At 40.4% G+C, this 27,424-nt stretch overlaps 2 protein-coding genes across 4 annotated transcripts in view; one reads left to right on the plus strand and one right to left on the minus strand.

Annotated features, from left to right (window-relative positions):
- Positions 1–5,297, plus strand: LOC146645396 (uncharacterized). The gene is made up of 7 exons (XM_085392643.1): positions 1–72; positions 1,087–1,658; positions 1,754–1,910; positions 2,012–2,078; positions 2,193–2,349; positions 3,239–3,380; positions 3,792–5,297. The coding sequence occupies exons 1-7, from the start codon at positions 10–12 to the stop codon at positions 3,912–3,914; spliced, it is 1,281 nt and encodes a 426-aa protein (XP_085248769.1). The 5' UTR covers positions 1–9; the 3' UTR covers positions 3,915–5,297.
- The window catches only part of col9a3 (collagen, type IX, alpha 3), a 27,721-nt gene continuing 5,003 nt past the window's right edge, over positions 4,707–27,424 (minus strand). Inside the window, exons 1-32 of one of the 3 annotated variants that reach the window (XM_085392640.1) lie at positions 20,576–20,769; positions 19,739–19,807; positions 18,435–18,470; positions 17,809–17,880; positions 17,620–17,673; positions 14,499–14,534; positions 14,048–14,071; positions 13,806–13,859; positions 12,988–13,041; positions 12,766–12,807; positions 12,605–12,661; positions 12,042–12,095; positions 11,487–11,540; positions 11,302–11,355; positions 11,162–11,215; positions 10,978–11,031; positions 10,845–10,898; positions 10,707–10,760; positions 10,562–10,615; positions 10,415–10,459; positions 10,272–10,325; positions 10,100–10,153; positions 9,316–9,369; positions 9,162–9,233; positions 8,581–8,616; positions 8,342–8,386; positions 7,794–7,826; positions 7,034–7,180; positions 6,868–6,922; positions 6,561–6,743; positions 5,810–5,887; positions 4,707–5,634 (exon numbers count right to left, since the gene is read on the minus strand). In XM_085392640.1, coding sequence (XP_085248766.1) covers positions 5,450–5,634; positions 5,810–5,887; positions 6,561–6,743; positions 6,868–6,922; positions 7,034–7,180; positions 7,794–7,826; positions 8,342–8,386; positions 8,581–8,616; positions 9,162–9,233; positions 9,316–9,369; positions 10,100–10,153; positions 10,272–10,325; positions 10,415–10,459; positions 10,562–10,615; positions 10,707–10,760; positions 10,845–10,898; positions 10,978–11,031; positions 11,162–11,215; positions 11,302–11,355; positions 11,487–11,540; positions 12,042–12,095; positions 12,605–12,661; positions 12,766–12,807; positions 12,988–13,041; positions 13,806–13,859; positions 14,048–14,071; positions 14,499–14,534; positions 17,620–17,673; positions 17,809–17,880; positions 18,435–18,470; positions 19,739–19,807; positions 20,576–20,641 — 2,037 coding nt within the window. In that variant the 5' untranslated portion in view covers positions 20,642–20,769 and the 3' untranslated portion in view covers positions 4,707–5,449. Of the gene's footprint in view, positions 5,635–5,809; positions 5,888–6,560; positions 6,744–6,867; positions 6,923–7,033; positions 7,181–7,793; positions 7,827–8,341; positions 8,387–8,580; positions 8,617–9,161; positions 9,234–9,315; positions 9,370–10,099; positions 10,154–10,271; positions 10,326–10,414; positions 10,460–10,561; positions 10,616–10,706; positions 10,761–10,844; positions 10,899–10,977; positions 11,032–11,161; positions 11,216–11,301; positions 11,356–11,486; positions 11,541–12,041; positions 12,096–12,604; positions 12,662–12,765; positions 12,808–12,987; positions 13,042–13,805; positions 13,860–14,047; positions 14,072–14,498; positions 14,535–17,619; positions 17,674–17,808; positions 17,881–18,434; positions 18,471–19,738; positions 19,808–20,575; positions 20,770–25,203; positions 27,401–27,424 lie in introns of those variants that run through there. The other 2 variants (XM_085392642.1, XM_085392641.1) reach the window with 2 other exon arrangements.

Below are 27,424 nucleotides of genomic sequence, written 5' to 3' on the forward strand. Positions count from 1 at the left end.
CAACGACTTATGGAAGGTAGGGTCATTTGTGTGGGGGAAACCTATCCCAGGTTGCTCAGAGCAGGAGATGAGGTAAATCTGGAAAGTTCACCAGACCATAACAGGTTTAACACATGAGACACAGTCTGTTTTGGACCCCACGAGGTTCAAACTAGATAGTTATTTTATATATCTAAAGACTTTAAGATATTTTTTTATTGTGCTAATTTTTTTTTAGGCGCAAATGCTTTTATTCATTTAAAAAATGACACTCTTTCAGTTTTTATGAATCAAATAATCAAAACAGAAAATCTGGAAATCTATCTATCTATCTATCTATCTATCTATCTATCTATGCGCATGTATAAATGTAGTTGTCTAACCATGAAGTTTCAAGAAGCTGCAATCAATGTATTTACATATTCTGTTTTTTGTATAAAAATGTAACATATTTAACTATTTTTGATCGCCAAAAAGATACTGAATGACAGAAAAGCGTGGAAAAAGTAGGACTATTCCGCCCCCTAACTGATCAATAAAAAAAATAACATTTTCTAATTTGACATAAGTAATTTATGATGACAGCTGTCGGTTTTCTTTAGGACCCCTCGTATATTTTCCGCTTGTTTTTGTGTTTAAAGTTCCGCTTACGAGCTTAAAGAAATGATTGTATACTGAGATAATCGGAGGTTTATCTGTGACGGGGAGAAGGTTAGCGCCGGTAACTGGACACGGTCGTCGTTACAGCCTGAGGCCAAGCATTAATACGTGCTAATCCCCGAACAGAAAGCGGTACAAAGACTTTATTAATTCAGTAATAACAACCTTTTATGCATTTGTATAACTTAAGACTGATTGTTTTAAATGCCCTGGAGTTTCTAATAGTATTACAAGTTTTAAAATGGCGGTACAGCCTGTTGATTTTGCCCAGGTTATGCCAACGTCTCCTTTGCTAATTGTAGCTAAGCTAAAATTCACGACAACGTACCTTCACGACCTAAATTATAATTATACAATTTCTTTAGCTAACATTAAGAGTAACTTTAAGTAACAAAGTATTTAGAGTAAGTGGTCTGTATTATATCTAATATTTTTCCTGATCTGTAGGGAAATATGTCCTTTTCTTCAACCTGTAAAAACATCAATGTGTTACCTTCATCGAGAGAACAGATAAGTGACTCTGCTGGAATGATTGTGAGTCAAGGTGGATGCTTTACCCATGAACATGGGGAGGTATTGGGCAGTGAGCTTGGGCTGATGGAGATGACAGAGGTTGACTGTTCTCACCTTCAGCATCTTCTCCAAGCCCATGTGGAGGCACAGTCAGAGTTTCCAGATGTCAGATGTCACCTCTCTACAGTGATGGTCAAAGAACAGGCCACATCCACAGTGATTTCTCCCTTCAGAAGCGCTCAGGCTATTGATCTATCAACTTCAAATGAAGACCACTGTATAGTAATGCCTGGAGAAAAGACACCAGTGTCTTATGGAGAGGTGCCAGGTTTTGTGCTGGCCAGAATTAGAGCTGAAGAAAGCCCAGCTGAACCTTTTACCAGTGACAAGAAGTCTGTACAGAATCGCACCAGACCAGCTGCTAGAGTTTGCTTAGAGAAAAGATTTAGCGCCATGTGTGCTGAAACCACAAGACAACAAGATATACAGTCTGCAGTTCTCAGCAAGTAAGTTTCAGAGATATGTATATACTATATGTGACTATCATTTTATTAAAGTATAGCATACATGTACTCATTTTGTGTGATATGTCATGTTTCAGTTTTTTGACAATACTTCAGCAGTCTGCAGAGGTTCAAGAGACAGTCACGCATCCTCCAAAGCAGAAGTGGGTGAAAATGGACAGAGCAAATTCTTTTGGGGTGTCTAGTTCATATATAGAGGGTGTTTATGGCCCAGTCACCAACACGTGTGGACAGGTATGCTGGGGGAAAAAAAACAAATCAATGTGCTTTTAATATTTCTTAATGGTAAAGCAGAGCCCACTGTTTAATCCTTGGTTTTTCTGATTTAATTTCAGGTTATGATCCCCAAGAGCGTTTTAAATTTTCACCCAGCAGAAGAGCTGCCTTTGGTTAATCTAGAAAGTAATAATTAGTATTCTAATATTTCTTCATAAGCCATAACTGTGTTGTTGGCTACAATTATGGACTGAAAGGCTGTGTCTAACTTGGTCTCACATGCTTGGGTTTTTTCCACAGAGGATGCGGTGATACCTGCTGCGGTGATACCCAAAGCTGCTAAAGCCGGCCCAGACTCTGCTGGAGAGCCACAGAGCAGCAGGAGGAAAATTGCTAGATCTAGTATGTTGCTCAGCCAGCGCCGGGAGAGACACAACAGTAAGGAGAGGGAGCGCAGGTGAGCAGCCGAAGGTTACACATGGAAGCGTCCCTGCATCCAGTGTGCAACAAGATAAACATTTGCATTTCAGGAATATCCTGGGATGCTTAAAGTGTGTTAAGTGTGCTTGCTTTCAAGGTCAGAGATTTAAAAGGCGTTGCATTTAGGCACAAAAAGAAAACTATTTACAAATTTTAAACATTTTGTCCTCTATTTCGGGTGGAACAGTGGTGCACTGGTTAGCGGTGGCTGTAGTTGAATATGTGTGGTTGTCTGTCTCTGTTTTAGCAGGTCATCTATTAATTGGAAGGTCGGTGGTTCAATCCATGGCTTGTGCAGTCTGCATGCCAAAGTATCACCGGGCAAGATACCGAACCCCATATTGTACTCTGATGCATCCTTCAGTAATAGAAAGTGCTTGCGTGAATGGGCGAATGTTGTATAAAGCGCTTTGAGTGCTTGAGTAGAGTAGAAAAGTGCTAAATAAGAACCAGTCCTTTTACCAAAAGTGCATTCATAGTTTCTTCTCAGAGCCTCGCACTCACAGTGTGGTGATGGCATGATTTAAGTGAACTCAGTCCTCGTTTGAATATATTCAGATAAGTAGTGCAACAGCAACGCATCAGAACTGAACATCTTTTGGGTTGTGATCATTAGTTTTAGCTGCTTTATGTGGAAACTTGATTTATTTTGATTTAAAATAAGAGTGTCACTGAGGACTGAAAAGAAACCTGATTCCTATGCAAATGCTAAATCAGTTTAAAACCGATACACTCAGAAGTTAAATGGTTCATGATTTGAAACTGCTGACGAGTTACCAAAGAATTCTTAGTGACTGATGACTGATTATTAAATATACAGGACTGCATCGCTCAAAATCATCTGCATTGTCTGCGCTGTCGTACAGGAAGAGGATTCGTTTGTGCTGTGATGAACTGAACACGTTGGTGCCGTTCTGTGACTCGGAGACGGACAAAGTCACCACCCTGCAGTGGACCACAGCTTTCCTGAGATACATTACTAAAACGTATGGAGACACTTTTAAAGAGGTGGGCATGTGTAGAAAAGTGATTGATGAAAAGTGTCCTCTAACTGAATTATCTGAGACTAGAAAGCTGTGGCTGGAAGATAAGAGTTAATTACATTTCCCCTTGCTGCCTGTCTAATTAGTGAAGGAAACTTTGTGACTTTTGTTATTTAGAGTTCAAACTAAAGTCTTCACATTTTTACAGTTTAAAATCAAATAAACTTTATTGTTTTAACTGAGAGAAATCATCTGCTGCAGTTAGATTATGCTGAAAAAAAATGTACAACGCAGCAAATAAAATCACGCCATACTTACAACATGCACTACCGCCACCAGAAGGGCGATCTAGACAGCTACAGAGTTGCAGGAAGATAAAACATCTCTGGTACTATGTGTCATGAACCACTTCAACCTCCAATTCTTCTGTTTGCAGGAGTTCCAGAAAGTCTTCGCTCATGAGAGAGAACGCTTTGGTAAGTCCAGCTCAGGTCAGGACCCAGTGCACCACAGGATGGATGAGACACTGAGCAGCATTTCCCTGGCAGCAGAGCAGTGACCTCTCCTCATTGTTTTCTTCTATATGTCAGCCACTAAACTAAATTCAACTGTCAGAGTAGCTCAGGCTTGCCCAGTGAGGTGTGGGTGTGGGGTTAAGATGAAGTATTGTTGACATGGTAAAATATATCCTTTCGATCACACTGCAACGATCTAGAAACTGGAAGGATTAGTTCAGGTAGTGTGAGGGCCGAGTTTAACACATCAACCTTTTGGAAAGGAAGGGCTTTCCACACACAGATGGCGCTGTTTCTCTTCGAAAAGCACAGGCGGCGCTCTAGTTGGCAGATGCCGTCCCTTCAACTATTTTATTTTGATAATATGTGCAGTATTTATACCCTGTATTCAAAATTGCACTTTAATGTCTTGTTTTCTGTTGGTTTTTATTCATTCAGAATGTTTTCTACTGAGTGCCTGCCAACATCTGTTCTGTATTTGGATATTTAAGCAGTTTGGTATCAAAGTAAGTGTTACTTCCTAGTTAGTTAATGGACTTTTTTGATTTCAGTGTTTACAGCAGAGTATTCTGAAAAGCAGACTGTTCATTTGATATGTAGAGAAGAGTAATGTTTTACTGAAAAGTGGCTTTATTTGTTCTTTCTTACAACATGTCGCTGTAGCATCTTACTGTACATACAACAGTCACCCACAAATAATAAATACTATTTAAAGTCATGTATATTTAATAGTTACAGCACCGGTAGTACATAGTGGATGTGGTCATTGCAGATTGGGAAAAAAAAATAAAATACTTTGTTCCTAATATTCTTAAACTGTATTTTACAATGTGTGATTTATGCTTTCATGAGTTTATTTTGCTTTTGATTCTGAAGTCTGAAGAATCAAATTCACATGTCATAAAAAAAACAATAACAGAAAACAAGCTGTAAAAAAAAAGAAGACTCAAATCTTTTTTGTCTTGCATTAATCTACACAATGTCTGGGAACCTGGATTTTTGTTTTTTATTCCTTTTACAGTACATACACAGCTCCTCCACAGAGGCTTTTATGCTTCTTGCACTTATTTCCATGTTGAGGTAACATCTGTGATTTACATAATGGGCCATGATAAATGCACATTCACATCAGAGACAGTCACCATTTTTTTAGTGTTATCTGCAGAAGGATGTTAATCAAAGTGTTTGGGGCGTTGAAGCAACATGTACAAAGTTTTTATACACAAAGGACTCATCATTCACTTTCCAGGTGTTTGTAAGTCAAGTCTTGTCATGTGATAGTACTTGGATCAATGCAGTTGTTCTCTTGCACTTCTCCTTACCTCTCTCCATTTCATATCATAAAGTTGTTTGTTTGTTTTTTTGTCTCTCAGTTGCGCTGATGTTCATGTCACTCGCTGGATGTTCCTCTATTTTGTCAGAAATATCACACCGTCTGATGTTACTCTTCCCAACTTGTGATGCATGTATTTAAATAAAGAGGACTTTTTTTTGTGGCCACTCTCTTCTTTCATTCCTTTTATCCTCACTTATAACTCTCACCTCGGAGTGGATGGTGTCAGGGTGCAGGAACTTATGCTTAATTGTTTTTGGGGTTAGAGGATTTCCCAGCAGGTGATGTTCCCTGACAAGCTGATGTGTCACAGATTCCAGGAGGTCCTTGGTGCCCAGTCCTGCCTACTCTGCCTGGCTCTCCGGGCTCACCTGGATCTCCTGGAGAGCCATCGCGCCCATCTTTAACAATTCCAGGTACCCCTGGAAGACCTGTGGGAATGTGCTGTAGTTAGAAGTTGCAGGAGTGATAGAAGACTTATACACTTATGTCTGTTTGACAAGTCAAAGTCTGAGATGAGTGGATGTTTAGAACAGTAGTTCAAATGTAGGTATAAAAAAGAAAATGACTGGTTCAGATGGAAGTTCTCCGTATGAGAGCACATACCTTGGTATCCTTGGTCTCCGGGAGGCCCATCAATGGCTTTACCAATGAATCCCTTATCACCTGCCTCACCAACATCACCTGTTGTGAAAGCAGAAAATTTCAATCGGTGGTGGAAACAAAGTGCATTTACATAGGTGTTGTGCTAAAGTACAGTTTACATGTTTCCTTTTTATACCAGTTTAAACTTTACAGTGAATTCAAACCTTTGTGTCTTGCTGCCTCTTATAAAAATCCCAGTGGGGCTTTTTGTCATGACTAATTAGCTTTTCCACCAAATATGGCTCTCTCTTAACCCCAAAAACTCGGGATGGTTTTATGGAAGTAACTGCTCGAGGCTTAGCTAGATCAAATGATCCAATATTTTAGTAAGGAAAAGCAAACAAAAGTAAGAAAACAGAATTCATATTTGGGTAGCAAGAAAGTTTTTTTAGCCCAATAATCATCTCACAATCTTTTGCTGGTAATCAGCAGCCTTAAATATCTCATGTATTGTTTCTACACTGAAGTAATGAATGATTAAATCTCTTTCCAGCTAAAATGAATATTTTTATTTTTGAATAGTTAAGTTGTTATGTTGCTAATATGTCTTTTAATACAACGTGTTTACTGGTACTTGTGTACTATTGCTATTTGAGTGAAGGATCTGAGTATGTCTTCTATCATTGATGTTAACCATCTGATTATGCAACCGTAAGGCTAAACAGCAGTGAAATTATTTTTGTGCTCCTGTGACATGTTTTATTTTTCATACCTCTGGGACCTGGATCTCCAAGTTCTCCTGGCAGGCCTCGGTACCCTGGTGGACCTCGGGCACCTGGATGCCCAATAGAGCCTGCAACTCCTGGCTTTCCTGGCGGCCCTGGAGGGCCGGGGCGGCCCACCATTCCAGGTGCCAGGGGTCTTCGCAGGTTGGCAGCCAGTTGTGCAACCTGATCTACATGTTGGAGAAGCACCAAAAGGTAAAAACCCCACATTTAAAAAAATATATACCGGTACATATATATATATATTTGACAATAGAATGAGTTACACGTGAAGATTGAATTAGGATCTCTCACCATCAATCATTGGGCCACATAGCTCTCTGATGTGTTGCTCACTTGCCAGTTTACCCTGAAACACCAGATTTGAGGCAGTTTATATGAAACCATTTACATCTATATGTTCTAACCAGGTAGTTTTGTGCAGTCAAAAAAGAAAAAGAAAAAAGAACAGCACACTTACAGGTACACCTCTCTTTCCTGGAAGTCCAGGCACACCCTGTTCCCCTTGGAAGCCCATTGGGCCTTCTTTTCCTGGAAGCCCTCTTCCCCCAACCTCTCCTTGTGGACCTGTCACGCCTTTAGGCCCCAGTTCACCTCGCTTCCCTGGCTACAATCAACAACAATTATCTGTTAAATCGCTCATTATGTTTGCAAAAACAAATTGATTTATTCCAAACTGAAGCTGAAAACATCCATAACATTTGATCGCTGACTAAACACCAAATGAGGAGCAAAGTGGGTCTGTTGAAACAACGCGAGGGTGGCATCTTGTTGCTTGATAATTACTCCAACTAGCACAGCAAACAGTAAATGAGACTAAGAGAGGGTGGCTCATCAGTGCTGTCTCTAATTACATAAATTGTGCTGCAGCTTAATGTTACTCGCCTTTCCCTCGTGGCCATAGCAGCAAACAGGCCAATAAAGCTAAAGCAGCAATACCTATCTCTAATTAATCCTATTAAACATGGAATGTGAGGCTGAATCATGTGCAGTGACTCTGATAAGTAGGCAAAAGCTCAGAGCTAGGTGCCAGTTTTAAATGTTTAGTGAGGGAGCAGAAACAGAGGGAGTTTGGAACAAACTTGCTGCTAATTACACCCACACACAACATCTGATAAATGTTTGGTGTTAATAGATGTTAATAGTTTGGTGATAAAAAGCTGATTTCTAAGATGTAAAAGCACAAAACATTGCAAAATGTGACAGGAAATATAGCTCACCTGCCCTTTTTGTCCCACTGGCCCAAAGGGACCCTGGAAATAAGGACATTGTTTTAGATAATTCTGAAAACGTTATATTACAGAACAGTATGCAGCATTCAAACAGTCAAACATTGTTTGGTACAGCATCTTTCATGCAGCTTTGAATAAAAAAAAGAGGGGATAAAGACAATAGATAAGAGCCCAAAGTCATGCTAAAATACAGAGAAATACACTATCAGAATAAGTAGATTTAAATAATTGTTTATAATTATGTACAAATATCCATATTTTCAGTGTTTTCTGATCCATTGGCAGCAAAAACTAAAAGATACCTCCCTAAAACTTTTTGTCCAGCACCATAAAACCCGTGTGAAAGGACCCGTAGAGCCAAATACACTTGTACAAAACAATGAAGTGCGTTAAAGACATGTGCATGTACTTGAGTAGGTGGAATGGTCTTAGCCTCTGTACCAAGAGTACAACTAACTACTGCAAACACAGTAACTGCTCTGTAGGTTACGAACACCGCACAGTGTTAGTATTCAGACAATGACGAAAACACTTACAGGATCTCCGTTCTCTCCTGGTAACCCATCACTTCCTGCAACACCCTGAAATGACAACGTGAGATCTGAACTGCATGTGACATAACTCATAACTGAAGAAAGTCTTTCATCTTATAAGCTTATGAAAAATCGATGTATTTGCAGGACTATACATATAAAATAATCATTTCTTTAGTTTACTTTTCAAAAAGCTGGATGAAAACTATCACAGGACATCAGTGGAGATGTTGGTGACTTACCATGTCTCCTTTAGGTCCAGAAGCCCCGACTGGGCCCTATAGGATTGAAAAAAAGAGAATGAGAGAATAAATAAGAGGCATGCAGAGATATTTATTGAAGGCCGGCTGGCTGGGAAAAGGATGGGGGTGGGGGATGAAAGGAAGCACGGTGGGCTGGTTGAGGGGAACCAGGACTGGTATAAAGGCTGGCTTTGTTCTGTCCTCATGTTCTGAACAGGAGGCCACTTTGTGTCTGTGCTGGGCTGCAGTTTGAGTTTATACCACTAAGACTGAGACAGGATGGTAATACAGTGGGATACAGTGTCCTAACGTGAACACAGCTGGACAGTCACACGTCTCCACTGTGATTGTGTGGAGATACGCGGGGACACACCCACACATGTCCATGTTTGTTTTATACTGGGGTTGTTTTTTTTTTTAGCAACAAATAAGTCAGTCACTCCATCACTTTACATTTCTTGCTGTCATATTCTACTTCAGCTGTAAACTGGTCACATTTGCATTTTGGACTACTGGGGTGACAAAATAGACATTTTAAGATGTTACAGGGACATCATTCTCCTGAATAATTAAAAACCCACCCTGTCACCAAATTCTCCACGAATTCCCGTTGGTCCTGGAAGACCCGGATCTCCCAAGTCTCCTTTGACTCCCTGCAGCACATGACACAAAGTCATTAAATTAAGAAATAGTAATAAGAAAAAATGATGATGATAAATCATTTAAAGCAACTACCTGGAAGCCTTTCACTCCCCGAGGCCCAGGGTTGCCCACTGGTCCAATACCTCCCTGTCAGAAAGAGACATAGTCATGTCATTTTTCTAGAAAACATGAAGCACTAAAAAAAAAAAAAGCACTGGAAATTAATGATGCTTCCTTCTTTTGATTCGGGTAAGAGAAACTAAACAAATGCAGGAGGTCGTTATGTGAGGCAGGATTTATTATGCAGTGCGTTGTGTGATAGTAGGGGTGTTAATTCTGTTGCGAGTTTTATCTTTCTTTCCTTGCCGCAGGCTCTGATGTGAAAAACAAAGATCTCTCTGTTTATAAATTCTTCCCTCATGAATACCTGCTCTCCCTGTAGGTATCGCTCCATTACTCCACCTTAGTAAGTCACTGAATCAGAGAAAAATACTCCTAGCACTCTTCGAGATTATCATTCACATGGAAGGCCAGTGGTTCATTTAATTCCAATTTAGTACCATGTTGTAGACTGCTCCTCGTTTTAGCCTTTTACTTTGGGCTCTGTTAATCCCATCTCTTTTTCAGCCATTGTGCTTTAAAAACTGCCTACTGGTCATTAAAGAAGCAAACTTTAAAGTATTGGAAACTCCTAAGCCTAAATTCTATAAATGGGTTATAATCAAAAGATGTGCAGCAGGAATTTTAATAATGTGGCAGAGCTTATATTGAGGCTTTTTCTGATTTTTTTTTTTAAAATAGCAATGCTAGAATTTCAGCAATGCACCAACAGGTAGTGCACGATTTCACTTAATATACAGCGTGATCATTAACTTACCGCCACTCCTCTTGGACCTGCTATCCCCCTCTCTCCTGGGATGCCAATCTCACCCTGAAGAGAAGTGAAAGAAATTGCAAGACAAGTCAGAAAAGTTTAGAGAGCTCACCTGCTGGGTCAAGTGACACATTTATTAGACTGTAACTCCCTAAAAGCACCATCAGATACATACAGGAATCCCTGGCTCTCCAGAGGGTCCCATCTCCCCGGGCTTTCCTGGATCACCCTGGTGTAAAGGAACGAGAACATAACAGTTTTCCTCCATGTTTCTAATCATAGTTTTAAAGTTAGAATAGATTTTGTGGTGATACTCACAGCTTCTCCTTTAGATCCTGTTGTACCAGCCTTTCCTGGCAGACCCTAGAACCCCCCAAAAATGACATGAATATACATCAAAAAGCACAGAAAGTGAAGGTGATTCTCATGGCAGTGATGAAAGTGGTGATTATTAATAACACTTACAGGAAGGCCATTTGGTCCTTTCTCTCCAACTACCCCGTGGCGTCCAGGATCGCCCTGTCAGCAGACAGACGTCATAGTTGGTGTAAAATCTCTTTAATTAAGCAGTTAAAGCAAAAGATTTTTTAAAAAAAAAAAAGCATCTTACCTTCTCACCATCCAACCCTGGGGTTCCGTCTTTGCCATCTCTGCCAGGAATTCCCTGTTGAATCCATCAGATATGACTCGCATTGTTCTGACAGGTTATATAAATATAGAATCTTAAATTCTGTATATTTGCACTTACAGGCTCTCCTTTGGGCCCTGGTCCACCAGAAGCTCCTTTGGGACCAATTTTACCCTGTTAAAAGACACATTGAGACTTGATATTTACATCTTATGTATACGCTCAAATCACAGATCAAAATTCTTTTACATACTATTTCTCCTTTGGGTCCTTTGAATCCCTGTGGTCCTTTTTCTCCGCCACCACCCTGGAAACATCAGATTAAACACACACACAGCTATTCATTGATGGGATCTGCCATTTATTTAAGCTGTGAACTACTAACCAGGACTAATAAACTCTTTCTATTTTTGTGATATAAACATTGGGAGACTCACTGTCTTTCCAATAATGCCAGGGATGCCAGGCTTGCCTCTGAAACCAGGGAAGCCCTGGGGACAAACAGAGAACGAGGTCAAAAGAAACACCCTGACACAAATCTACATCTACTGAGTGAAAACAGGTAAAAGCTGCTTACTCTGTCGCCTACAGGTCCCATTGGGCCTTGTAAACCTCTTAGACCACGTGGACCCTGAAACACAGCATTTGAACATTTTGAAAGCACAACAAAAGACAACAACAACCTATTATCATCAAATAATTCTTCAGAAAATCCTTTTCGTAGTGCATTAAATCAGCAAAACTTATGTGGGCAAATCTCACCTGCAGACCCACAGTGCCAGGAAGACCTGGTGGACCCGGTGGTCCAGCATCACCCTACAGACAAAACAGGGCAAAATGTAAACATTAAATCACAGAAAGATGTTGATTCTCTTTTCAGCCATCCATCCATCTTCATCCGCTTTATCCGAGGCCGGGTCGCGGGGGCAGCAGCCTAAGCAGAGAGGCCCAGACCTCCCTCTCCCCAGCCACCTCCTCCAGCTTATCCGGGGGAACACCAAGGCGTTCCCAGGCCAGCCGAGAGATATAATCTCTCCAGCGTGTCCTGGGTCTGCCCCGGGGCCTCCTCCCGGTGGGGTATGCCCGGAACACCTCACCCAGGAGGCATCCTTGTCAGATGCCCGAACCACCTCAGCTGGCTCCTTTCGATGTGGAGCAACAGCGGCTCTACTCTGAGCCCCTCCCGGATGGCCGAACTTCTCACCCCATCTCTAAGGGAGAGGCCAGCCACCCTTCGGAGGAAGCTCATTTCCGCCGTAATATAAAATAATAATAACAGAAACAGGAAAAAATCTTCAAGCCATATATCTAACTCACTTTCTCTCCATCTTTTCCAGGTTCTCCCTTGTCTCCTTTATGCCCAGTGTGACCCTAAATGAACACAAACACACACAGAAGTGAATGCCGTCATAGGCCGAGTGCTTATATTTACACACTGGGAGATTTCAGCAACATTTTGGGTTTACTGTGATCTAGATCTAATAAACTGTATGACAATAACACCTCTGCTTCTTCTTTTCACCACACAGCTTCCTCTGTGCAGTTGTGATGGACTACGGATCATTTAAGCAATGCTCCCACAATTCAGCTCATTTTAAATTTAATTTTAATGGAATGCCAAACATTTAGTTTTGTGCATTTTAACTCCATACATTGTTTTTTTCATGAGCAATGCCATGCTACATTGCTGTTGGTAGGTTAGTAGATATAGGCTGTAGCAGCAGATGCATTCTGAGAAGGTCATCTTACATTTCTGAAACACTTTTGTTAGTGCTACTTAAATTGCTTTTTATAGTATGACTCTTTCCTGTCGGCCACCTTTGGTCTAGCATCGTGCTTAAAAAACAACACAAAACAAAACCCCCCAAAACTCTGTTTACCTTGAATCCCGGCATTCCCGGAGGACCAGGCGGGCCAGGGGGACAGATTGCAGGACACTGCAGAGTACAGAGACAAAAAACTGAGACCTCTACAGCCAGTGCATGTAGAGAGCACATCTTCATTTTTCTGCAATCACACCGTTTTCACAAGAAACACTTACCAGAAGGTCTCCATTGAGATCATGAAGTGTACCGGGAAGACCCTGAAAGATTGAATAATGACAACACACACAAGTGAGAAATACGGCGACATTTACTTTAAACGTGACTTTGCTGCATTCTTTGTTTTTTAGTGCTTTTCCTGATATCCACTGGGTGACTGGGAAAATATGACAATGTGGCTACTGTACCAACACCAGATATACAATGATAACTGCACTTACTGGGAGTCCATCTGGGCCAGTAGGTCCCGGTAGTCCTGGAAGACCCTCAGGACCCTGAGAAACACACAGAGGAGCATCAGGGGAAGCAGAAGCACCTTCAGCATCTCAGGATAAAAGACGTGATTATTTAATTTGGAAGGTTGTGATGGAACTAGATTAAAATCAGGAATTTTCTTTGTACTATACTCAAAAAAAAGTGATTTTCTTGTTTTCATTTCACACTGTTGTTTGAGCTTAACTGTACAGAGTGAAGTAAACTTGAAACCTCTAGAGCAATCAGAATAATTTAATTTAAAAAGGAAACGTCTTGCTAGACCTTTTTTGTAGAAAACCCATATCAAACACTATTTATGATTATTCAGTGAACAACCGATGACCCGTTGCTATAGTAATTCTGAGAGTAGCCTGAACATTGCACTGACGTCTAACAGGCCTGCGGGGTCTTTGGAAACCTACTGAGCTTTTACAAATGAGCTGAGTTCAGCCTAAATAAAGTGTGACCCAGTAGAAACACTGACGATGTGTCCTTCTCGGTCAGTGGTTATTCTTATCCTCCTGCTACAGTATACAGAAATTTAGGGCAATGTTGTCGTGGTTGATTTGAAGCTGAGATCACAGGATCTGTTAGCTTTACTGTAGCTTATTGTTTCTGCTGCAGAGGCTCGTGTATACATTTTCTGCGATTATCTTTTCACATTAAAAATCAAGCGGAACATAAGAGTTTCCTGTAGTTACAGAAATGAAACAGACTACCTCATTCTTATTTGAATGAAGAAATCACTTAATGATGACAGGAGATCTTAATTAGAGACACTCACCACTGGGCCCTGGGGTCCGGGTCCGCCTGGCAACCCGTTGGTGCCGGGAAGTCCCTAGAAACAAAAGAGACTGGGTGTTCGCATGCCACCAGAGTACATATGCCGCACACTGTCTGAACTACATCAAAGAATAACGAGCATCTAATCGCAGAATGCAAATAAGCAAAAATGAATAAATAAAAAAAGGACACCACAGGTGTACTCCCCCAGAACAACATAAAAAGACAGTGCTGTGTACTCACTGAAGCTCCTGGTCTCCCTCTGCCCTACGGAAGACACAGGAAGGCAAATTAAGTCACAAACACCTGGGAAATGATTAGATTCACACACTGAAACAATATCCACCATGAGAATATTTCTCATGGATTGTTGCTTTGAGGCTAGTGTGCGCTTATGTATATGACATCTGAGTAATCCTAAGACAAAATGTGACACTGAGTGTCACATTTTGTCGCGAGTCAGGCAAGAGCTGATCATAAACCTGACTTAACAGGAGCACAAGTACAGAAAGGTATTCTCTCAGCATGAAATAATAAAGTCGGAAAAAAGCAACTGCTGTAGGTTTAATAATTACTGTGGGTAAAAGTATTTTAGGGAAATATTCTGTGTAACAGTAGCTTCAGTCATGCGCTTACTTATAAGAGAAGAGGAAAATAAAGGCTTGTTAGGTTTTACACATGTGGGGTTACTTACAGGAGGTCCAGGTGGCCCAGGAGGACCTGCTTCACCCTGTAGATACACAAAATCACAATCAGCCTCTCAGGCATAATCACACCTAGCAGAAACTTTTAAGGCCCATTCTATTCAATTCAGTTCAGTTTATTTATATAGCGCCAACTCATAAAAACACTCACCCCAAGGCACTTTATATTGTAAAGTAGAGACGCTACAATAAATGCTCACATATAGACATAACAGAAATTCCGATTTTTTTCCTTTTTATATATATACTTTAGCTTTAAAGTAGCCTGTCTGCAACAGTTTGTGTTTTATGTGTTAATAAAGTCTGCTATTCCAGCAGGATGAACAGTACTGGTGATAAACATCAACTTATTCTAAATGAAAAAAATAGTTTCAAACAGTACAACGTCTATCTCGACGCAAGCTTCCATAGTTTTGGCAATACATTTCAGCCTAGTGTTAGGTCAGGAAGAGCCAGCCCACAGTTCTGGTAGATCACCTGATCTTAACAACAGAGCTACATCAGCTGAACACTCATCTGATGCCACTTTATGCATCCAGTTGGTTAATATCATGCAGTGCTGAATTTGTCTTGGTCTGTCTGCCGTTTTTGTGCATTTGCAAGCCACTTTGCAACCCGTGCCCACCCAAACACCTGCTGTCATGCTGTATCAGATCTGTGATCTGCTACTATTTATGGCATATAAATGAAAAATAAAGGTTGGAGGACTTGGATGGGTTGGGGATGGAGCAAATCATTTCACTGCTCATGCAAGGGGCCTAAATTCAACTTGGTTTAAGTTAGGCATTAAGAATTACTACCTTGGATTTAGAAAAAGGTTATTGTCTGGGTTCAAATTCAATGGCTGTGATCTCTTTTAAAGGTTTGATTTCTTGTTTGCAATGATGGTTCCTTCCTGCTTTCTCTGGACAAAATATGTGCCTCTGACACAACAATTACAATACAATACAAACAATTACAACAATGCAATACTCTTTTCTGGCATCGTTGTATTTTTACTCAGTTGTATACAGCATTTGTATTCTATTTTTATTCTATTGTATATTTTATTTTATTCTACTGTATATAGTATTTTATTTTATTCTATTCTGTACAGTTGTGTACTGTATTTATTCTTATTGTATTCTAATTTTTGCTTCATAACTTTTGCACTGTCCACTTCCTGCTGTGACAAAACAAATTTCCCACATGTGGGACTAATAAAGGTTATCTTATCTTATCTTATCTTATCTTATCTTATTATCTCTAAATATGTCACTCAAAAATTTGTGCTCACATGACAAAATATTAGAATTAATGTCCATGAACATGAACATAGAAAAAATATGAGATTCTTGCACTGAATTGGAGGCGTACACTGAGCAACGTTATGTACCTGAAAAAATGAGATCAGCTAACTACCTGAATATGTGGAACGACCTGGTTTTTCCATCAATGGATTTTTTGTTCCCTGATGGCAGAGGCATGTTCCAAGATGCCAGTGCCAGGATTCTTCTGGCTCAAACTGTGAAAGTGTGGTTCACGAGGCATTAGACATCATTTTCACTCGTGGATTGTCCACCACAGATTCCAGATCTCAACCCCAGAGACAATCTGTGGGATGCACTGCAGAAGACTTTAGCAGATGGACTCTCCCATCATCAGTACTGGAAGATGTCGGCAAAAAAAACGTGTGAATCGTGTGAAATATGTGAGCTAAAGGGCTTTTTTGGGCTGAGCTGTAAAGACTGCTTTTTTGTGAGCATCTCGTGTGTCGTTATGACACTTTTTCACACGTGCATGGGAGGACGGGGAGGTCTCAGAACAAAAGCATATCGTCAAATATTTAGTATTGCACATTACAAATAAAATATTATTTGAACTCATGTGTAATATTTATACAATGATGCCCTCCCAACTAAACAAACAAACAAACAAAAGAAAGAAAGAGCAATAGAAAGATAAAAACAGATAATCTCATTGGCTGGGCCTAAGTTTGGTTTTCTAGCCAAGATTTAGGCTAGCTGTGGAGGACACAGTGATAAGATGCTTTTTCAATAATTATTTTTCAAGTTATTGGACTAAATGATCAAACTGTGGTCTGCTGAGGTGCCCCGTCTTCTTTTCTTTTAGTTCTCCTTTGTTTACTTCCTCCCAGCTGTATTTGTGGTGCCTCAGAGGACGATTGGCAAAATGACTCCAAACAAACAGATGTAACACAGCAATGTTACACTAATTCGCTCCATTCCTCAGCGTGTAATAGGACATACTGTCACACAAATCATAAACAAATGGTTGTGATGTTGCTGTGTATACACTCACACAGATTTTACTTTGTCTGATTCAGTTAGTTGTACTTTGACTCTGTCAAAGACTTTAGCACTTTAATCCTGTTTGTCTTTGCATGACTCTTCAGTACTATGAGCCAGCAGTAACAGTGTAGTCGTCTGAGTAATCAGTGACATGGGTTGACACAAGCTTCCTCATTAAGTTGGCTAATTAGTGGAATTGCTAAGGGGCTTGGAGAGTGAGAGCATTATCTGTCTAGTTGGTCACTTTGAAGCCATTTTATAGTGGCCACACGGTCTTTATCATATCATATGTTATATTCATATATTCACAATGGTAAAGAAAAGCCTTCCTGTTTCATTTTAAGATGCAGCAGCAGTTGATGTCATAGGTGCTGTAATTCTGTCTTCTCTTGTGCCTCTGATAGGATAATACCAGTTTACCCTCGGCATTGGAGCAAGAGTTCATTATCTCCCATGGTTTCACAGATTGGTGGGAAACTGTGTGCATTCCTAGCCGGATTATGGAAGCAGTAGAAATAAATCCGATTCTGATCCCTCATTAAAAATATTCCCACTAGGAGGCTGAGCCAGCTTGACAAATCCAGGCTGACAGAGAAAGCACAGACCTTGTCCCTGTTAGGCCTCTTAAGCATCTTCATGCAACAGAATCAACATGCAGAGTTTGCATGCATACGTTCCTACATGTGTCTTGCAAGTGGCTGACTTCAGCTAAATTATGAAGGCCAGTGTGAAGTAGATAGGAGGTCTTTAAACCCAGCTAGTGCATCTTTAAATTTATTCGCAGTGTCCCAGAAAGCTCATAAAACTGAGAAAAACTTACTGGTTCTCCTGGGGGTCCATCCCTGCCAAGAGGACCATCGGGACCTGTCAAACCCTGGAGAGGAAGTGCAATGATGTTTTAAACAGTAACTGGTCATTTTATAGCATCTCTATGTTTGTGTACAGATAAAAACAGAGCTGGTGTCCTGTTAGTTTAAGGACTGGCTGTGTTTGCTTATCAGACACTTACATCGACACCTGGAAGTCCCGGCAGTCCTTGTTGTCCTGGTCCCCCTGGTTTTCCTGCTTTCCCTTTGGGACCCTACAAAAGCAGAGTGAGTAATTTACATCCCAGATAAACAACTGATTTCTTCTTCTTGTGTCACAAAATCATCATCAAACTAAAATAAAGGTAAACACGTTAAAGGGAAAACCTAAAAGAAAGACTGTAAAGTAACACATTTCTGATTTCAGGTTATTTAAGGCACCAAGGTGATGTTTTCTTTTGACTGAAGGCAGGTTAGTCTGATTACTTATGAAGCAGTAGGAAAGACTCCTAATAATGTTACGCTTAATTTATTTGTTTTGCACATCTAGTTAATTGTTAGTGAGTTGCATATTCACTATTTAAATTTAAATGGCAGCCTTTCTTTGCTCCATAGTTCATGGATATGCATTTTACTTCAAGTGGAGGAGAAACAATTCTGTCTCTGGATCATGGTCTTTAAACAAGTTGCAGCTATTTAACACCATTTTACAATAATTTGACCTATTTTGAGGAACTCAAAAGGTGCAAGAAAAACACTTACAGTTAGGTGCATGCTTATAGTTGTGGCTGAATAAAACGCACTTTGCTAAAATTGTTGGAATACTTACTGGTTTCCCTGGCAGACCGGGAGGTCCTGGTTTACCCTGTTAATCAGATTAAAAAAAAAAAAAGAAGTAAATTTGTTTTCAAGCTAATCTTGAAAGAGACAAATTTCAAAGCCACTGCTACACAGACCCAAAAACTTTAGTGTTTTATTGGAGAGCTAGCATTAGCCCATCTTTAATACTCATCAGTAACTTAGTGTTGTAGGTAACTGAAGCAGTGAGACTGTGGGTTGCTTCACTCTATACAATGTTTAGCTTCTGCTGTGACTGGGGAAGAGCAAACACTACCAAACCAGTCAGCGACCTGATGCTGACCGGTCACATGACAGTTTGGTTTGTATAGGGGAGGGGTGCTGAAGGTGCAGGCAGGAGGTATGAGGTGTAACTTCAGATGGTCTCACGGGGTTGGGGAATGTATGAATGGGCCCTCTGTTAGCCTAAGCTTCACTGGAGTCACAACTAAAAGTTTTCTGACAGGCATGGACAACATTTGCTTTCAGTGTTTTTCTTTTTTTAGTTTAGTTTGACAAAAATCAGAAAGGATAAGGGAGTACTCTGCAACGTTAGCAAAGTTGTTCTTTTTACTTAGCTTGCCTGTAATCCAATTTCCTCTTCATCCCTGTGCAAATAAAGCCTTGTTTTATTGTTTTACTCTCTATTAATTTTTTTACTATAACATCATATGCTTACCTGCAATAAAAACCTTAAAGGCAAGGCATCAGGGGAATGTAAAAACATTGTCTGTATTCTCTGATTTGTCTAACTACATGCTATAATGGCCTTAACACTGTATGAGTCCTGTAATCATCTTAAGGAGCACTGTAGACAAAATAAAATGTTTTTTTTCAAGAAAACATAAGTTTTTCTAATTTAGAACAACTCTGTTCACAAGATAAACTTAAAGCCTGCCTACCTAATAGCCATCATTATTATTTAATACTTGTAGGAGGGGTTGTGGGAGGAGTCACTCAAATAATGCTAATAAATAATATCACCTATCCACACCTAAACACAAGCAAACCATAGTATACCATACGTAACTGAGTGTGAATTTCTATATAAACTAAATTTTCGGTTAAAAAAACCCCAACATCTGTCTGTATTCTTATTCTGTACTTTTACTCCCAATTTTGCTTAAAATATGAAAATAAATCTAAAATAAATTAATATATGTGGGTTTATTACCCACAAAAATATAAGTGCTTACCATCTACTCTTAACTCCCATCGTCTTGAACTTTGGTGCATGTTTAATAGTCTAAGTGACAGAGAGGTGTTTTTATATGCAGACACCCTTGGTCTACTCACGTCAGTGCCATCCCTTCCTGGTGGCCCTGGGGGTCCTTGTAGGCCAGGAGCTCCTCTGAGGCCTGGCCTCTGGAACATGAAATTAATGAGAATCAACCCTCTTTTGATGGAATGCAGTAAAAATTTGGAGGCAACAGAAAGTGGTGATAAATGTTTGGCATATTTTGACACAGTGACTGTGAGACTGAATAAGAGAGAGGGAGAGAGATAGAAAATAATACAACTGATATTAACGATGTAACGGCAACCATATACATCACGATGAAAATCATTATTCAAATCAGTGCTGTAAGAACACTATGAGAATCCTCTTCAATTAAACCTGTACTGCTATGATCACCCAATACAACAGTTTTGCTCTAAAGACTTGCTCCACAGCTCAGCTCAGTCAGGGAGTGAACAGAGGTTTCATTGTGCGCACTGATCTCCAATCCGCGCATTCCACAGGTTCGGCCTGACTTCACTAACTAGCGCAAAAGAGAGCCACCTGCACACAATTACACTGCAGAGCAACAAACCTGCAGAACCAGAGAGACCCCTGTTCATTTTAGTTCCTCTTTAATTTGTCAGGATTAATTACAATATATGTACAACTAAGGAAAAAGGTTTACAGAAAGCATCAGGTTCTCAGGTAGTGTGTAAATGTCTGCCTGAAACCTGCCGGAAGAGAGTCACTTCTGTCATCATCATCATCATCATCATCATCATCACTGTCACCAAAACAAAAGACACACTTTTTAAATTACTGGCTTACTACATGAGATCTGCAGGTAAAAAACAAACCCATCACCAATGACGCGCAAAGAAAAAGAAGGGTAATAACTTAGTAACTCTTACCTGGGCTGAGGATGATATCAATAGTTGGGACAATAAAAGCACCCAAAGCGCAGAAAGCACCGCCATAGCTCCCCACTCGCCCTCACAAACCCGAGTTTATACAGAAAAAGTCAAATCCCCGGCCCTCGGTCCTCTCTCGCTCCCCCCCAGCGTCCAAAACGGAGCCTTCCTTCACCTGGCGGCGCACAGCTCCTGAATAGCTTTCTCTTTAGTTCCAGATAAACCCGAGCCTCCAGCCGAAGGGGCTGAACTCAATCTAGCTGGCTGAACACAGGCGAGAGGGGGGTGGGAGGTGGAGAAGGTGGTAGTATGCAGAGGGGAGACAAGATTTCGGACTCTGAAAATGTGGGCCGAATTACCCCCCAGAACCCCCCCCCCCCCCAAAAAAAAACTTCACACAGTGAAATGTATGTGGAAGAAACACAGGAAATAAAAAAAAAAACATTGGCCAGCAGGGGCGACACCTCTGGTTGTTAAAAGGAGCCTGATTATCCAGAAGTAAACGGGGAAAGCTCTGCTGCTCTCCTGATGTATCCAAACGTTTTCCATGAGTTTTTAGTTTCTTTTTAGATTCTTGTCTTTTTAGGAGTCGAATAGAATAGTTAACAGCTGGTTGAGTCTTCACCCTCAGCATCTGAGAGAACAGCTGTTTGATACAAATACAGGATTCTTGATAAATTTCAGTCTGGCTTTTAGAGCTTATTCCACTGAAACGTGTCACCAGTGAGTGACCAAGCTATGGTTGATAGGTTGAGATACTGGGTGGGTGTATTGGGGTCTGCTTTGGAGTGATTCTCATCAATTTGACAAAAATTGCCACATGGTTTTGTTTTGGGGCCTTTAACATTTCTGTTATATCTTCTGTAGCACATTTTGAACATTTTAAGGACATTTCTTATCAATACCACACGATCGATCGATCGATCGATCTATCGATCGATAGCGCTATTAAGTCCTACTACAGATATTGCACAGGTGCTTAGACTATTGAAACTTGGGTATCACTTTATGTCACACTAAGCATCAGTAAGGTGCAAGTACTTAATTCATCATTTATATACCATTACTCCTCAGTATGTTATTCATAAATACAGACATTTATTCATCTGTTACTCCATGTACAGCTATCACTGCTAGTAATAATCATAATCATCATCATAATAATAGTATCTGTATGTAGAAGTGGCATACTACGGAGGAGTATTGCTATACAAATACTTACTAATACCTTAATGATGCTTAATAGTTTAACATGATTATGAAGTGCTACCAAAAGTTGGATGGCTAACAATTTTCTCCATCTTAATGAAAACAGAAATCCTCGTTTGCGCTGATGGTAACAGAAACTCTAGATGCCCTTGCTACTTTTGCTAAATCTTCTATCAAGAACATTGGGGATAAGTTTTGACTCTGCTTTCCCTCTGGATGTTCTCATTCTAATCTCTGGTTTGCTCTTACTTTTATTACTTCCCTTTATTTCATCTCTGGGTTTTATTTTTAAGTCATTGTGCAATTAAGAAAACTTCTTTGGAGGTTGTGAAGTGAACAAAACATTTGCAGGTTTTTCAGAATGCCCCTGCGAGGCTTCTAACCAAATCTTCTAAGTACTCACATGTCACATCATTGCTAATTCATTTTTACTGCCTCTCTATTAATTCAGAGTCCACCTTAAGATTCTCCTTATGAGCTTTAGATCCCTGCATTGACAAACACCAGTGTATTTTTGCATTCATCCATCCATCCTCCACAGGTTTCTGAGATCATGTGATCAGGGTCATTTCAGAGGCAGGAGACTGCAAGCTGATTGCACATAGGTGCAATATTTTTGGTCAGGCAGTGGTCTCCAACCACTGTTTTGTCTAGTGTGACTGTAGCTGGAAGGACAACAGTGGTTGAAGACCGTGGCATGAACAATGCAGCAACATGGTGATAAAATGGCACTAAGTTGGAATCAGTCTATCAGTCTGCGACTGAATGAAGTCAACTTGAGTTACTTGTCTTAACAAAGCTTCCCTGGAGTTTTTCTTTAGACAAATGAAGAAAAAAAGTATTATTATCTGTGATAATACAGCAATTAACTGTGATGAGCTGGAGAAATGGCAATATTGTGGTCTACATTCACAGAAACTAACATCAGCTACTTTCAGAGTTCAGCCATAACCTCACAATGACATAGTGGCTGCAGGATGGCGATTTAAGGCAAAATGATGTAAGCACTAGGCAACCTTGCTCTTCTATAGAAGTGTACTCAAATACAACCAGTTAACAACCAAATGAGTCAATGGATGGAGCCCAGCAGGCAAGCTAGCCAGCAGGCTGTCACAACTACTTGAAATCAGTTGCCAAATGCAAAATCGGTGAAGTCACTGGACAACCAGTTTAACTATTTGCAAGAAGGCCGTTGTCCTATTTTTACTCTAGTGTGACTGAGCCATTACAGTTTACAGGGGCACAACAAAGCGCATCCATGGTTGAGCTATTCACGTTAACCACTTGTTGAAGCAGAGAACAGTTCGATGGATATAAACTACATTCTCGCAAGCTATGGACACTTTGCTATATAGAACATCAGGAAATGCACAGAAAAATAAGAATGAACAACCTATTTAAAATGAAGGTTGTGTAAATGTTGTTAAGACCCAAAGACACTCAAATGATCATCGACCAACAGTTTAGAAAGAGCATTAAATCCTCAGAATTCAGTTGCTTGAACAAGTAAATATTTGGTATTTAACCATTTAAGCCATTAGGCGTTTCAGCCCCACTTCAGATAAAGAACATCATCATATCTCATCAGTGACATAGTAGCTAACACTCACAACCAGCCAAGATTTGACAGGTTATCATAAAATGTGACCTTGAGAGCAATTTGGTTGAATAACTGTTTGGCGATCGCTGTGTGTGACCTTCTCTAAAAGATTTGACCTGTAGCATAAGAGAAGTAGTGACTGTTGTAAATTATGGACCGACACCATCAGCTGGATGAGCTAAAGCAGCACAAAATTAGTGACACATTGCAAGTTTTGTGTAATTTAAATGTAAAATATTGCATTGAGGTATGTCTAATATTCCAAAGAGGGGAAGGGTATATGTAACGACTGAGGGTGGGCATAAAAACAATGCTGAAACTCCAGCAGTGTGTACCTCTAGCTCTCCCTTACGCCCTCGACTCCACACTGCTCCTGAGTCCTGAACAAGTTGTTGTGCATCAATATCCATCCTTTTTCTTCTTGTCGCTGCTTTGAGTCACATCTTTTCACACAGCCAAATTTGTATACTAAAAACAACTCATATTTCAGTCGACATAACAGTTTCACAGAAAAAGCAAGGGTCTTGGGAATTGGCGCAAATGCTGTCTGCCATCTCGGTGTGTTCTTAAGAAATGCAATTTTAACACAAAATCTGGACTCCGACATCAGAAATGTATTTCAAAAAAAATAATCAGAAAATAGTACAGCTTTATTCTGCTTCATTAACGGCCAGGTAAGTCAGGAGGGAAAAAAAGGAATATATAAAGTCATAACCATTTCATTTTGCAAATACAGTAACTTGAACAATAACAGTGGAAATTAAGTGCAAATATAAAAAGATGCATCGATATAATCACCCTGGCTTGTAAGTTCACAGACTGTACCCATTTCAAATTAACATACAGCAGACTTTAAATTATATCCAAAGCTTTATCAATTCTGCCACAAAGAATTACACATTGTACAATCAACCAGTCTTATCACATTTTTGGCAAGGATTTCAGTTGTTCAAAAGTCTACCTCCCAAATCCGCATGGAGACATACAGACTGTGCAACACTACTGAAATATAACTTAAATGATACCGAGTATTAATTCCATTTTAACAGCAGGATCCAGCAGAAACACAAGAATCTCTCTCTCTCTCTCTCGCACGCACGCACGCACACACACACACACCTCAAAGAGGGGAAAAAAGCTCTTCAAATTCATTATTTCTCAGTGCAAAAAAAATGTTCAAAATTCAAAGTATTAAGGTGTTAAAAACGCTGAAAACTTCATTTCATTGATATTCAGTAATAATAGTACTTTATGAATTCTGCAAAATTATTAAGTATCTGCTGCTGACAGTCTTAGTCATAACGACTTTAAAGGATAAGACAGGCCATATTCTATATTTTTACTGTTGACAAAAAGCAGAAGACCAAAAATAGCAGTAGATTTATCCAACTTGCATATTGCAGTCAGGCTCTAGGTGCCAGAGAGCTCCACTGTCATTCTAAAACTACTGAAAATGCATCAGTGACCCACCATTTCAATCTCCCAGACACTCTCCTGCTACTGTACATAACATACAGTATACTCAGTATATAAATTACTCAGAGTCTAAGACCTCAGTCACACAGGCCTAGAGACCAGTTGGCGACCAGCCTGATCTCTAGGGAAAAATATATATTACCTGACTGGTTGGTGAACAGCTGCTGACTGTTGCTGTGTGAAATTGGTTGTAAAGAGCGTGGTGGCATCAAAGAACTCCTTGTGATTGCTTTGGGTGCTAGCACACCAGAAACTGAGAAGGTTTGTATCAAAGTAAAAGTTGCATCTTGTTGGTTTGAGCATCAAAAGGCACAACTGTTACTTTAAAGGCGAATGTTCTATATTTTGCGTTGCAAGCCAGCGTCATCCATGCAAACTACTAGCGACTGCAGCAACCTGCTAGTGACCAAAGCACCCGCACACAAACCTTTGGTGCAGCACTGTACATCTCTCTGCCACCAGCTTCCTTGAGCAACAGCAAGCAACCTCCTGCAACCACCCATCAACTTGTTGCACATTTACCCGTTGGTTACCAGAGGGGGTCTCGAGGTCCCCCTTGTTCATGAAAGTGGGCCTTTCATTAACAATTTCACAGCAACTGCTTGCAACTGGTCAAGCAATACTAATTTTCCTATAGAAACCACTGGTTGCCAGGCAGTTGCCAATCGGTCTCTAGGCCTGTGTGACTGAGGCTTAACTAATCACACACTTTGGTGACGCTTTGGTCCTTTTTTTTGGGATTGGTTTAAAAGTCAAAAATATACAATACGTCGTGTTTATCCTTTAATATTGTCTGATGGCCATGTAGAAATAAGAGTCGAATCCGGTCCCACATTTAACAAATTAATCAATTCATATACCCATCAGCCACAACATTACAACTAACTACATAACACTGTGCAGGTCCTCCTCATTCCACCAAACAGCTCTGACCAACCTCATCCAAAGCATGGACACAGTCTGGTGGTGTCTGACATAAAGAAGTTTGGGTTCTGATCATTGAGAGTTGGGTCCTTCATAGTCTGGGCTCCGTCTGGCATGTTGGATTGGGTTCTGGGGACATTGGTGTTGATTGGGTCAACACTATGGGTGATTTGTCATTTTTCCTGAGCAGTTTTTGTGGTGTGTTGGGTCACGTATCCTGCTGGGTGAGGAAGTACATCAACTAGGCATGTACGTGTTCTATAACAATGTTTAGGTAGGTGATATGTATCAAAATATATAAAAGCCAGGACGTAATGTTTCGCCGCAGAAACTGTAAGATCAGTGCTATTTACTTCAACCTCAAAGTGGTTTTAATGTTGTGGCTGATAGCTGTATAGTCCTTCAAAGTTAACATCTTAACATTAAATATAGTAGAAATAAGGCCTAGAAAGATTTTAAGCCATACTTTGTCCCTATATTACATTTTTTCCATTTAATTTAATATGAATCAGTTCATTAATGAGTTCCCCACATTCTGGTCTGAGCTCGTGGGGTTCGATTCCATGTCAATATCCTCGGGTTCCTTCCCATTTGTCTGTTCATCCACACCGTTGTCGGTTTTCATCAGTGACCCGTTTGTTGCAGACATACTGTCCTGCAACGTTTCGTCTGCTTCTTTTTTATGTGACACTTGATTAAAATCAGTCCTAGGGATTTTTTCCTCCCTTTCTGAAGACAGAGAGGGCGGGTGTTTTGAAGTCTTATGAGGAGTTTGCACTGACGGGCTCGTTTGACCAGTGGCTTTACTAGGAACAGCTTTTTCCTCTATCTGCCCACCAGCTAAGCCCCCAGCCAGGCCATTGCTTGGCAGCACCTTGTTATCTTCTCTTTTCTTCTTCGGTGGTTTTTCGGGTTCTACATCCTCTTCCGTTTGCATATTGATGTCTCCATCCTGGTCATTTGAGTTACTTGTAGATTTCAGCTCACTGTCTGCACAGGACTCGCTTTTCCCTGTCACAGTGTCGTTACTGGGAGAATGTTCCATTTCATTAACGTCATCTGAAGAGTCATTTCCATTACCCAAAATTTCATTATTACACTCAGTCTCCACACTTCCATTTTCGATTACTTCAGACTCTGGTTTAGGCTCAGGGGATGCCTCGGATGGTTTGCTTTTGTCCTTAACTGCAGTTTTAACAGTTCCTTTCTGAGCCTTTGCAACACTATCCAGTCCATCTTCCTTCTGTTGCAGGGCTGCTTCTCCATCTTTGCCTTTAACACGTGAAAAGACTTCCTCCTTTCCATCACCATTCCCTATAGTGTCAGGTCTCTTCTCTGCCTTTCTGAATAGCTTCTGAACCTTTCTGGGACACCACACAAATTTATCCTTTGGCTCAAAGTGAAGGTAAGCAAAGCGCACAAGCTCCTGACGTTTATGCTTGTCCAGCACAGCAAACAGAAAGTAGTCGAGCACGCTCCGTTTAACACTGCTCAGAGTCTTTTTGACCAGAGTCTCCTCCAGGAAGAAGCGCACCAGAGGAGCCTGATAGTGCTCAAAGCCCAACTCCCCGAGGCTTTTCAATATGCGAGTTATCCGCAGGTTGTTGTGCATATTCCTGCAAAGGACAAGGCAGTTGAAG

Source organism: Rhamphochromis longiceps, linkage group LG20 (genome assembly GCF_057381845.1).
Source record: "Rhamphochromis longiceps isolate RC_006_pf linkage group LG20, R_longiceps_female_GT1.1, whole genome shotgun sequence".
Lineage (NCBI taxonomy): Eukaryota > Metazoa > Chordata > Actinopteri > Cichliformes > Cichlidae > Rhamphochromis > Rhamphochromis longiceps.